The 13,525-nt window shown below is 38.6% G+C and overlaps 1 protein-coding gene across 3 annotated transcripts in view; it reads left to right on the top strand.

The window, feature by feature from the left end:
• Positions 1-13,525, top strand: part of VPS39 (VPS39 subunit of HOPS complex) — a 54,663-nt gene that overhangs the window by 1,191 nt on the left and 39,947 nt on the right. For all 3 annotated transcript variants that reach the window (XM_043984967.1, XM_043984966.1, XM_043984968.1), the window contains 3 exons: positions 9,105-9,170; positions 12,742-12,806; positions 13,144-13,186. In XM_043984967.1, coding sequence (XP_043840902.1) covers positions 9,105-9,170; positions 12,742-12,806; positions 13,144-13,186 — 174 coding nt within the window. The remainder of the gene's footprint in view (positions 1-9,104; positions 9,171-12,741; positions 12,807-13,143; positions 13,187-13,525) is intronic.

The following is a 13,525-nucleotide window of genomic DNA, read 5'->3' as shown; positions in this document are numbered from 1 at the left end:
CAATACAAAGATTTGGGCCTGGCATCTCCCAATTGACCTGGATGACGTACAAGTCTAATTGGGATTGAGTTACCTGAGCCAAGGAAATGAATGAAAACCATTTGTTAGATGTTTACTATGAGTCAAGTGTTGTGCTAAGGGGATACAAACAAAAGTGAAGATAGACTCTGCCCTCTATGAGTCTATGCATTCTGATCGCGCAGACAACATGTAGACCAACACACCTAGATTAGGGCTGAATTAACATAACCCATTCAGGAAGAAACTGAAAGTTTATTTGGTTATGGCTAGGCTAAACCTAGCCCTCTGTCTATGAATGGATTAAACCTTGGGTCAGACAACTATAACAGATGAGTTTAAGTGAACTTTGACAGTTCCATTAAGACTCGGGTTTTAAACTTTAGAATCCTTAAAAATGAGTGTCGGTTCCCAGATTGGATTTTTTTTTTGGGTGGAGCAATGAGGGTTAAGTGACTTGCCCAGGGTCACACAGCTAGTATGTGTCAAGTGTCTGAGGTTGGATTTGAACTCAGGTCCTCCTGAATCCAGGGCCAGTGCTTTACCCACTGCGCCACCTAGCTGTCCCCAGATTAGATCTTATAATGAATTGGGAGTGAATGAAATGAGTGTTGACTGGCAAATATAAAAACATCTGGTAAAAAGATGAGCAAATCTGTTGTAACTACTTCTGCCCCATTATTCTACTTCTAGTCTACACACATGCCTTCAAAAGTGTTGTACTTTCCTTGAAATCAGGCATCCCTTAAGAAGCTGATCCAAACCTTGGGGGTCAAGAGAGGATCCCACCTGCTATAAAAAGCTCTGAAACTACAGCACCATTAGGACAGCAAGGAAAAAAAAAACCTCAATAGAGTGAGTGATACATGATAAATATGGTATATGAAGTATACTGCTTTAGAATCTTGACTTCTAGAAGGGAAAGGGCCATGTTATATATTCATTCAGGTGTATATCCAGCATGATTAATGCTTTCTACAGCCTAGTCATGACCATTTTACACATGCATACGCGTGCATACACGTGCATACACACACACACACACACACACACACACACACACACGATTTTGCTGTTGACTTGAATATATAACCTGTGTGCCTCAGGTGTTCCAATAGGACATCTGAGTGACACACTGTACCTTCTTACAAGAATGTATGGCACATTGATAAGATCGTATGCATATTGTACTTTCCCCTCTTTAGAAGGAACATTAGATCACATGAAATTCTTGTGAAAGAGAGATGTAGATTATTTTATGAAATCCTAAATAAAAGATCAGGAGTAATCAGAGAGTTTAAGCCCCAGAAGATTAATAGCTACCATCCTAACTTATCCCCTTATTCTATGACTTCTTTGGTGCTTGACCAACGTAATAGTTTCATAGAAATGGAGAGCAGGACAGTCCATCATTACATCATTTTGCTTGCTCACTGCCATTGGAAGCAGTGTTGCTATGATACCAACAGTTGTGGGAAAGGCTGGTAAATTTTGTGGATTGTTGTTTTTTGGACTTTCTTTATAGCTTTTGAAGAGCTACCAAGCCTAAAGGTTTGCTCTTTCACATAGCGTATAACTAGTGAGATATATATTCAACCTCCACATATTCCTGCAGAATATCCTTAAAATAAGTAATCCCTCCACTCCCTGGGTGTCCTCTCCTGATCTGGGAACCACCTTGTTAGAGCAAGCTCACTTTTGGGCTGACCCTGATTTAGAGGACACTACGAACCTTGGTCTTTTTCTTTTTTTTAAATAGATTTTTATTGATTTCTTAAATCATTTCCCCATAGCCATTGTCCTTTCCCAGAGAACCACTCTTTATATCAAATAATTTTTTTTAAGAGGAAGAAGAGAAAAATAAAAGCTTAACACGTTGAAAATATATGCAGTGTTCCTAGGAGTGAAGTATCTATTCTTTAGGGCCATTCTTAATTCTTTATAACATTGCAATATTCAGTTTCAGTTCTAGGATCATTGTTTTTTTCCATTTACGTTTTTGTAGTCATTATGTATCTTATTTTCCTGCCTCTGCTTACTTTAGTTTGTATCAGTTCATATAAATCTTTTCATGCTTCTTTGTATTCATCATGTTTGCCATTTCTTTTAGCACAGTTAAGATTAAGAATCCATTACATTCATATACCACATGTAGCCATTCCTTAATCGATGGATATTAACTTTGTTTCCAGTTCTTTGTTACCACAAAAATTGCTGCTATAAATATTCTGGTGTACTTAGAACCTTTCTTTTTTGTTAGTAACCTTCTTGGAGCATACGTTTAGCTGTGTAATCTCTGGGTTAGATGGCATGGACATTTTAGTTACTTCAGTTCCATAATTCCAAACTGCTTCCCAGAATGGTTGTACTAATTCATAGGACTGTGCACAGTGTGCCAGTGCACCTATCAGTCCCTTCCTTTGTCATCTTGGCAATTTGAAGAGTCTGGGATAAAACCAAAGGATGGTTTTGATTTGTATTTCTTTTACTAGTAGTGATTTGGAGTGTTCTTTCCAAACTGTTAGCAGTGATATTTGATATAATTTTTTTTCCCCAAGGCTGTCCTGGTGATTAATACATTATGTTTTCAAAGGACGCTTCAGGCATCTTTTTCAGTCTTGTCTTTTTTCTCCACCAACCATTTTTGAAATCCCAGGATAGTAGTCAAAACAGACCTAAGCTCATGGTAGTCCCATGGCTGTGACTTGGCAGGTGAGAACATCCCCCACAGGTGCCTGATGGAGTTACCTGGGATGTACTTGCTAGACTGTGCCCTGATCAGACCATATCACCAATGGAATACTCAGTTCTGGGTAACACATTTAAAGAAGGACACTTAATCATTGGGCTATTTACAGGACTACTACTTATTTTGGGTATCCACTATGAACCATTTTTGTTTTATCCTTTAAAAATCAGATCATTTTCCTTGGCAGAAAAAATGAAAACAAAATGGAATTAAGCAGCTCTTACTTTTTCTCTGCCCGGGCAGGGGTTCCATCGCCCCCTGATCCTCCTCCATTTCCCATCATACCTTTCAAGAGAACCCTCTTTGTTGTCCTTAGCTTTCCTGGCCAGCCTCAGCTCATTCAAAACTTTAGCACCCACTCCTGGACATTCCTCTTGTAGGACCATGCCTTGGGTTTTTTTGTTTTGTTTTGTTTTGTTTTGGGGGGCAATGAAGGTTAAGTGACTTGCCCAGGGTCACACAGCTAGTGTCAAGCGTCTGAAGCCAGATTTGAACTCAGTTCCTCCTAAATCCAGGGCCAATGCTTCATCCACTGTGCCACCTAGCTGCCCCAACCGTGCCTTGTTTTGTTTGTTTGTTTGTTTTTTGGTGAGGCAATTGGGGTTAATTGACTTGCCCAGGGTCACACAGCTAGTAAGTGTTAAGTGTCTGAGGCTGGATTTGAACTCAGGTCCTCCTGATTCCAGGGTCAGTGCTTTATCTACTGTGCCACCTAGCTGCCCCAACCGTGCCTTGTTTTTTAATTCATTTTTGGTTAGCTGTTCTTGCTTCCATCTTTAAAAATCCAAATGGGTGATTTGATCTCTGTGCTTCCCCATCAGTCTTTTTTTTTTATTATGTATAAGGTATTTTATTTTTTACGTTACATGTAAAGATAGTTCTCAACTTTTGTTTATACAAGCTTTACAATTTCAGATTTTTCTCCCTCCCTCCCCCCTCCCCTAGACAGCAGGTAATCTGATATAGGTTATATCTATATATCTCTATACATATAGATATAGATATATACACACACATATATATACACATAATAACATTAATCCTATTTCTGCATTAATCCTGTTACAAGAGAAAAAATCAGAGCAGTGATGCAAAACCTCAAAATAGAAAAAAAAAACAACAGCACCCAAAACAAAAGAAATAATATGGTTCAATCAGCATCTATACTCCACAGTTCTTTCTTTTTTTTTCTTGGATTTGGAGATCCTCTTCTATCATGCCCATCAGTCTTTTTACATAACTCTTCTCTTTTCCTCCTCATTGGAAAGATATATGTCTCTTGATGCATTTGAGAATTTCATTCTGGAGAGCTTTACGTCTTTTTGGGGCTTACTTCCTTGCAGGACTTTTAGTCTATGGGATCCAATTAGCCTTTCCCTGAACCTTTTAAAATCTTTTTCAAAATCTAGGGGATGTGTCAGGCTTTGTGTGTCTTCCTTCCTCTCTGTCACATTTTTTTTTTTTTTTGATTGAGTGCTCACCTCCCTCTGAGGTCTACATCACTGAAACCAGTTCCTCTTGGCTGATGAAAATCAGATCCAAAATAAAAATTCCTCCTTAAAAGATGGAGTACCCACTTCCCCACCAAGGTCTCTATCACTTTCAATATTGAAATTAGATTCTCCTTTTGGTGAGGATCAGATTCAAAGTGGAATTTCCACTTTTTGGATGGTGGTATCATTTTTAGGAGCAGTAGATATCCAGATAATCGAAGTCTTTAATCACTACTGTATATTATATGTCTGTGCCAGGCTTGTTATCTGTTTTCTTAAGACCTTATTTCTTTCCTTTTTCTGTCCAGGTGGGTTAAAATATGTCCTCATGACAGTATCACTCCTCTCTAATCTCATTGAAATGTTCTCTACCTTGCTTTACCTTCTTTTGGTTCTTGGATTTCTCATGTGATTACATCTTATTTAATTTATAATTCTATTCTGTCCCTAACCCTTTTTATCAGTTCTGTTTCTTTTGAATAACTGTACCTTTCCATAGCCATATTTCATTCATAGATCTGTTACAGAATTCTCTCAACTGAGAGGAATGGGACTTCTTGGAGGAGACATTACCAGGTAATTATCCAATGACTGTAGGTCAGAGATTGAAGGCTAAAACCAAGGCAAAGAAATTTAATACTTTTCACAGGAGTAGAAAGGATAGAGAAAGGGGACCTCGTTCAAAGGAGAAAAGTGAGGTTTCTGGGGGAATATTTACCATGAAGTTGTCAGGGTTTGTTATTGGAGTGAGAAGCTGTTCCCTGTTTAAGGGCAGGAGAATGGAGAGGTGACAAATATCTTTACATTTGTGAAAATTCTTTTCGACAAAACTTCAGGGTTGAGGTAACTATTTAGACAAGACTGCAGGTGGTCCTTAACCAAGGACAGTAAATAGTTCTTACAGTGGTGGATACAGCTATCTGCTTTACATGTTTGTTATATTTTATTTTTCCTTACTTTCCGCTAGGTGGCACAGTGGATAGAACACTGGCCCTGAAGTTAGGAGACCCCAGGTTAAACCTTACTTCAGACACTTACTAGCTGTGTGACCATAGGCAAGTCACTTAACCCCAGTTTCCTTAAAACATCTGGGCCATCTCCAGTTGTCCGTGTGTGTGTGTGTGTGTGTGTGTGTGTGTGTAGCCACTGGACCCAGATGGCTCTAAAGGAGAGAGTAAGGTTAGTGACCCTGCAAAGCGCTCCCCTCACTTAAATCCAATTCACTTCACGTCATTACATCACCCCTATGCCATGCTCCTCTTTGAGAAGGAAGGACAAACAACAATTTTCCACTATTTAGGCCACCAGGTGGCTGAGGGATTTCCATATTATTAGTTCATCAAGATGTCAAGAAATAATTGTGCTTCCTGTTTTCCCCCACTGGTCTCATTCCACCAAATCTCACTGATAACTATGAGGTCAAATTTGCCTCCTTGTGTTAGTATCCCTAGTTCTCTTTTCGTGTTACTTATGATTTATGCATTTGTGTTTAGGTGTCTGTAAGAGGCCATGGGTTTTATCACTAGCTCCTTGCTTGGATTTTGTCTCCTGTGAATTTCTGGATGTTTTTACTTCATTCTTCCTATACTCTTTAGGGTGCCTAGAAGGAAGAAGCAGCTAGGTGGTGCAGGGCCTGCAGTCAGGAAGACCTGATTTCAATTCAAGCCTCAAACACTAACTAGCTTTGTGACCATGGGCAAGTCATTTAACCTCTGCCTGTATCAGTTTCCTCAGCTGTAACAAATAGGGATGATAATAGCACCTACCTTCCAGGAATGTTGGAAGGATCAAATGAGATCATATTTGCAAAGCACTTAGTGCAGTGCCTGGCTCATAGTAGATGCTTAATAAATGCTTGTTCACTTCCCTTTCCCTCTTTAGCTTGGTGTGGGTATAAGTAAACTGTGTTTTCTATCTGTTTTCTTTTCCCTTTTGATTGTTATTGATATGCTGTGTTTTTATATTACCTTCATCCCCTTCCCCTAACCATTAAGAAATTAGCCAATACATCAATTAAATCTCACAGTATATTTAATGATCATACCTATAGTCCTGTACCTGTGCAAAAAAGGGAAGGAAGTAGTTGCTTTTTTCAATCTATTTTTGTTTTCATCAGTGAAAAGCGAAGGTATGTAATGTTACCTCTTCCTGAGGTACTATCTTTCCCTCTGATTATTTCTGGGAGACCTTATCTTTGGAGCCACACTAGATTCTGATAGTGAGCTTCCACTTTATGTTGGCCAGAACCAGGCTTCTATCTCACTTCCCTGCCAATAGCTCTAATTATTTGATGTCTTCCTCCATTACAGTGGAAATAAACTCTTTAAGGGCAGAACTTGTCTTGTTTATTTGTGTTTGTTTGCTAAGCATTTAACATAGTGCCTGGCACATAGTCAGCACTTAATAAATGTTCTATCTATTATCTGTCTATACATCTATCTATCTAGTATTGTTGGGTGTAGAAAAAATCATAAGTATATACATGCCACTCTTAATGTAATTTCATTGCCTTTACCTTTGTAGTCAGGTTTTCACTTTTTTCATTTTACATTATATTTTTCCCAATTACATGTAAAGATAGTTTTCAACATTCTTTTTTTTTTTTTTTTTGGTGGAGCAATGAGGATTAAGTGACTTGCCCAGGGTCACATAGCTCGTAAGTGTCAAAGTGTCTGAGGTCAAATTTGAACTCAGGTCCTCCTGAATCCAGGGCTGGTGCTCTATCCACTGCGCCACTTAGCTGCCCCATAACATTCATTTTTGTAAAATTTTGAGTTTCAGATTTTTCTCCCTTCCCTCCCCACTCCTGAAGCCATCAAGCAATCTGATATATGTTATATATTACAATCATATTAAACATATTTCCACGTCAGTCATGTTGTGAGAAAAGAATTAGAACAAAAGGGAAAAACCACAAGAAAGAAGCAACAATAAACAAAAGTGAAAATAGTATGTTTCAATCTACATTCAGACTCCATAGTTCTTTCTCTGGATGTGGAGAGCATTTTCCGTCATAATTCATTTGGAATTGCCTTGGATTGTTATATTGCTGAGAAGAGTTAAGTCTATCATAATTGATCATCACACAATGTTGCTGTTACTGTGTACAATGTTCTCTTTTGTTCTGCTCACTTCACTGAGCATCAGTTCATGTAAGTCTTTCCAGGTTTTTCTGAAATCTGTCTGCTCTTCATTTCTTACAGCATAATAATATTCCGTTACATTCATATACTACAACTTGTTCAGCATCCCCATAATTTCTAGTTCTTTGCCATCATAAAAAGAGCAATTATAACTATTTTTATACATGTGGGTCCTTTTCCATTTTTTATGATTTCTTTGGGATATAGACCTAGTAGTGGTATTGCTGGGTCAAAGGGTATGCACAGTTTTATAGCCTTTTGGGCATGGTTCCAAATTGCCCTCCAGGATGGTTGGATCAGTTCACATCTCTACCAATAATGCATTAGTGTTCCAATTTTTAGAGGATTTCACTTTTAACTTGTTAACCTTATTCTTTTTTTTTTTTTTTAGTGAGGCAATTGGGGTTAAGTGACTTGCCCAGGGTCACACAGCTAGTAATTGTTAAGTGTCTGAGGCCAGATTTGAACTCAGGTACTCCTGACTCCAGGGCTGATGCTCTATCCACTGCACCACCTAGCTGCCCCTTAACCTTATTCTTTATAGATTTTTATGTATACTATACATGAAGGTAAATTTCATCTTTTATTCAATCTACTCAATTTTTATTTAATGATTTTAATATTATTAAATTTAGCAATTCTTGCATCAAACTTTTAAATAGTTGATGTAACAATATTTAAAAATATAGTTGTAAATCTGTTATATTTTTAAAAATAAATGCAAATGCTATCAGTAGAATTCTTTTTTAAACATTCTGTTCTAATAAAATCCTCCAGTAATTCAGTGTTGTTTTTCATTGCCACATAAAAATCTCAAAAGACACATTGCTTTTCTTCTTCATGTACTGTTTGCTTTTAAAAAATAATTACCTATCCTGTAGACGCTGAGGAAATGAACTTTAAAAAAAACAAACCACATTAGGTTCCTCATTTATCCTTTCTATAGCAACACATTGATTTATGGCAGAGATCAGTTCTTTGACTTAGAATCAAAGGAAAATAAATACCAAACTATGTGTGATGCAGCACTCAGTCTTTTGCAGTGGTACCAAGAAACAATTGTGAGACGGTATAGTTAGTTGTCTTCCATGCCTTCTTCCTCAAGAAATTAAACCATTACACCAGGGGGAAACTGTGTATTGCCGCTGACAGAGTGCTGGAGTTGGCTCCAACGGATCAAGGTTCTAATCCCTGAACTTGTGACTTATGTGACTATCCTCAAATCTCTTCACTTCCCTGGGCCTTTGTTTCTTGATTTGTAAAATGAAGGATTAGAATATTAGACTCTGAAGTTTTTTCTAGCTCACAATCTATGATTTTATAAACATCAATCATATCTCTTCAGCATTTGTCTTTTCACACTAAAACTGTCTTCATTTTAAAATCATCTATTCCCATAGAATAGTCCTTGATTTATTGAATCATCTTGAAAAGATTTGGGGCCAGTACTATGCCTTATAATTCTCATATATTTTCCATTATGTCTAGTATAGTGCTGGGTTTAATAAAAATGAATTCGTTTATCAGTTGATTCTTAGAGGTCTCTTAAATGAATATATTCCCCAGCATTGCAAGATAGAAGTTTTTAAAAGCTGCTGATTTTTCTCCTCTACAATACACTTATGTGTTCTGGTAGGGAGTATTGGATTGAGGAAGTTGGGTTATATTAGCTCTTACCGAACTTTATCTCATTCCTTCCAGAGGAATGGCTTCTCGTGGGAACCAAACAAGGTCATCTCCTCCTCTACAGAATTCGGAAGGATATTGGTGAGTAGCAAAGACATCTGGGAAGTGGTCTTTCCAGGGTAAAGAAGATAGCAAGTTCTGAGGCCAGAATGGCTTCCTGCTAGTTGTAGGGTACCATAAAGAAGATTACATTCAAACCTTCTCTAAGCTCTGAAATTCAATGATGCCATCCATGGCTCTTAAGTCTTTGACAAACATCCCCGGAGCACTTTGTTTGTGGAAACTGCAGTTCATTTTAAAGTTCTCCGTAGGTGGTTAGGTGAAAGAATACTGGATTGGGAGTCAGCAGACCTGGGTTCTGACTCTGTCTCCCATTAGTCACGTGTCCTGGCAGTGTTGTGAACATGAAATGGGGTCATCTAGAGAGTTTGGGATTTGAAGTCAGATGAACTGGGCTAAAATCCCAGAACAGCCACTGATTATCTTTGAGACCTTGGGCAAGTCACTTGACCTTTCTAGGCCTCATTTTCCTCAACTGTTCATGAAGATAAGGGGACTTTGAATCTATTTTTAAATTTAAACTCTTATCTGAAGGTACTTTGAAAACTGTAAGACATTATTCCCTTATGAGGTGATATTACAAAGCCCTGGTTAGGATCCTTGGATATTCCATTTATGGTGAAACATTTTACTGTGTTTCAGAACAAGGGCTGGATTAGGGTCTGAAAAGCTGGGATAGGGGGCGGCTAGGTGGCGCAGTGGATAAAGCACTGGCCCTGGATTCAGGAGTACCTGAGTTCAAATCCGGCCTCAGACACTTGACACTTACTAGCTGTGTGACCCTGGGCAAGTCACTTAACCCCCGTTGCCCCGCAAAAAAAAAAAAAAGAAAAAGAAAAGCTGGGATAAGAAATCCTGTCTTTTCCACTTTATTATGTGAGTTTGGGAAAGTCACTTTATTTTTCTGAGCCTTTATCAGTAAGAATATTCTTAGGATAACTTGGAAATGATTCTGTTGCCAAGCTCTTCATGTAACTTATCTAAAAATCAAACCATTACTCACACCTTTTTCTAGTTTTCCATCTTCTCTGTCGAATATATATATATATATATATATATAATATACACATAGACACATAGTATGTGGCATATAGCCAGGGTTTATATATCCTCTTTGGTACCTGAGATAAATTATTTAGTCTCTCCATGTATTTCATTTATTCCCCCAAGTCAACAGGAATAGTGCTATTAACCTAACTCAGAGGATTGGTAAATCTGATGCTTAATCAAGTTCTTCATTCTTTCCCTAGTAACCAATCTAGTTCTAGCCCAGCCCTTGGTAATATAGGTCTGGAATCATGGTGCCCCAGAGATTCTCTTTCTGTTCCAAAGGGCCCTTGGAAGCCAGAGTAGTTCAAGGATTGACCTGAAGAATCAGGTTATCTCTAAAGTGGACCCAGTTCACTCCATTATTTTAGAATCCCCAAAGTACCATAGGCTTCCTGAGGAATAGGATTAGAGGAATATACACTTAGAACTGGAAGGGACCTCAGAAGTCATCTAATCCAACCCCTGTATTTTACAGAGAAAAAAAACGAGGCCCAGAGAAGTCAGGTGACCGGCTCAAAGTCACACATGTAGTAAGCATCAGAGGTGGGATTTGAATCCAGGTCCTTTGACCCTCAACCCAGTGTTCTTTCTACTGTACTTCATTATCTCCAGAATAGACCTGGCCCTTCTCATATCAATCTAGAAGTTATAGAACTTTTCCAGGATTGGACGAGATAGGACTTATGCCAGGCTCTCCTTTGGGGAAGGGAAGAAGGTTGATTTCAGTTTGGCATTCATTTACACCTCCCCACCCCTCCTCCTCCCATCACATTCTGTGCTTTGTCGAAATACCAAGAGATTTCTTATTGCATAAAATAAATGTCTTTTGTGAAAAATAAAGTATTACATCAAGGACTGTATAGCTAAGATTTTTCTTTTCTTGCTAAGGAGTCTTTCACCCCAGGACACAGTTCAGAGTTTCCCACAAACTTATGGGCTGTGTCATCAGATGCTTCATCTGTAGCCCATGTGGAGAAAGTAAAACAGGGACTTTGTGGTATTGCCATGGTGACAAACCCAAAGAGTGATCACAGGCTACTAGAGAATAGTATGATATCCATATGGAAAAAAATGAAAACTATTTAACAATAAAAATGCACCCCATTATTTGTATAAGAGCTATTTCTCTTTGTTTCCTGGGACATTTCTTTTTTTTTTTAAGTTGTTATTTTTTTTAATTAATAAAATATTTTATTTTTTTTCCATTACATGTAAAGATAGTTCTCAACTTTTGTTTATACAAGCTTTACAATTTCAGATTTTTCTCCCTCCCTCCCCTCCCTCCCCTAGACAGCAGGTAATCTGATATAGGTTATATATATATACACATAATAACATTAAACATATTTCTGCGTTAGTCATGTTATAAGAGAAAAAAATCAGAGCAATGATGAAAAATCTCAAAATAGAAAAAAACAACAGCACCAAAAACAAAAGAAATAGTATGGTTCATTCAGCATCTATACTCCGCAGTTCTTTTTTTTTTTTCTTGGATTTGGAGATCCTCTTCCATCACAAGTTCCCTGGAACTCTTCTGTGCCATTGCATTGGTGAGAAGAATATAGTCCATCACAGTAGATCAGCACTCAATGTTGATGATACTGTGTAAAATGTTCTTCTGGTTCTGCTCATCTCACTCATCATCAGCTCACGCAAGACCCTCCAGGTTTCTCTGAACTCTTCCTGCTCATCGTTTCTTACAGCCCAATAGTATTCCATTGTATTCATATACCACAACTTGTCCAGCCATTCCCCAATTGATGGGCACCCCCTCAACTTCCAATTCCTTGCCACCACGTAAAGAGCAGCTATAAATATTTTTGTACATGTGGGTCCCTTTCCCCTTTCCATGATTTCTTCGGGCAAAAGACCCAAAAGTGGTATTTCTGGGTCAAAGGGTATGCACAGCTTTATCGCCCTTTGGGCATAATTCCAAATTGCTCTTTCCTGGGACATTTCTAAGGCTGGCTTTTAGTCAAGTTGGACAGGAGTCACATATTTCTGTGGTGTATAATATCTTACTCATTTTTGCAACAGTACCAACAGACGTGGCATCACTCGAAAGTGGCAGTAAGTTTAGGTGCTTGAAACTGCTTTAAGTTGGATTTGAGTGTGTGCTCTGTCCTGTGCTGAAATCCATAGAGTACTTCCTGGGCTTTAGTTATCTAGTTGTTTCTGCAGCTTGTGCTCTTTTATTTGACAGCTTTGTGAAAGCCCTTTCCTTTCAGAATTCCTTGCCTAGGCCCTTGTTAGAAAGAGCGAGTTGTGCAGGCCCACAGTTGTCTTCCAGCTGAACTAAACTCCTCTGGTAGGATCTTGCTTTGCTCTTCAGGGAAGGGGCATGGGACCCTGTGCTCTTGAGTTGAAATTCAAACATTTCACCCTTTTTGGAAGAGACAGCAGGAAAATTTTCAATCTGTCAATGCTTGCCTTTTTGACAATTTGTACAAAGTTTATAGGGTTTTTAGTTTGTTTTGTGGGGAGGGAGTTTGCCTAATATATTCCTTCATTGGAACTGTATGCAATTATTTCTTTTTCATAGGTTGCAACAGATTTGAAGTAACTCTAGAAAAATCCAACAAGAACTTCTCCAAAAAGATTCAGCAGGTGGGCAACCAGGGCAGCAATGATGGCTAGAGCTTGTAAGGAGATGGGAGGGGCCGGTACCTGTGCCAGTGTTCCCTTTAATGGTAATCTCTGCCAACTGCTTCAGTCTCTCTCATTTCTCCCCCATGACAGGGAAACCTTCTGGGCACACAGCTCACAGAGTGAGGTCCTCTTTCACAAGAAGTTGTGGTCATACATAAAAAAACCTACAGATTTATCCCCATAACTTTAAGAAGCACTGTGAATCCCGTATCAATATTGTAGCCAAATGAACAAGGCTGGGCAGATTCTCAATATATTTTGTTCGAGTTCTATGATTTGCTTATTTTTCTTTCAGATCCACGTGGTTTCCCAGTTTAAGATTCTGGTCAGTTTGTTAGGTAAGTGAAGAAAGGATTCTTTTGTATTTTGGGGCTTTCCATTATGTCATGTGTCAGGGAGGAACAAGTCAGCCTGGTTAACTCTTTCACTCCATACTGAGTTGGAGGCAGTTACTATCTTTGGATACCATAGAGGGCCAGCTCTAAGGGATCTCAGCTCAGGTCTTAGCCTCTAGCTGTTGGGATCTGCAGAGGGCCTGTTCTGATAATGATGCTGATCTATCAGTTTGCTCTGGATTTACTCTTCACAGTCTAGACTGTTCCATCAGTCAGCTAGAGACTGGAAGATCCCTTGGACTCCCTTGCCCTCTCATCTAGTCACCAGGTATGCTTAGCTAG

Source organism: Dromiciops gliroides, chromosome 2 (genome assembly GCF_019393635.1).
Source record: "Dromiciops gliroides isolate mDroGli1 chromosome 2, mDroGli1.pri, whole genome shotgun sequence".
Taxonomy (NCBI): domain Eukaryota; kingdom Metazoa; phylum Chordata; class Mammalia; order Microbiotheria; family Microbiotheriidae; genus Dromiciops; species Dromiciops gliroides.
The sequence above is the reverse complement of the archived record's forward strand: the minus strand, read 5'-3'. Positions and strand labels throughout refer to the sequence as shown.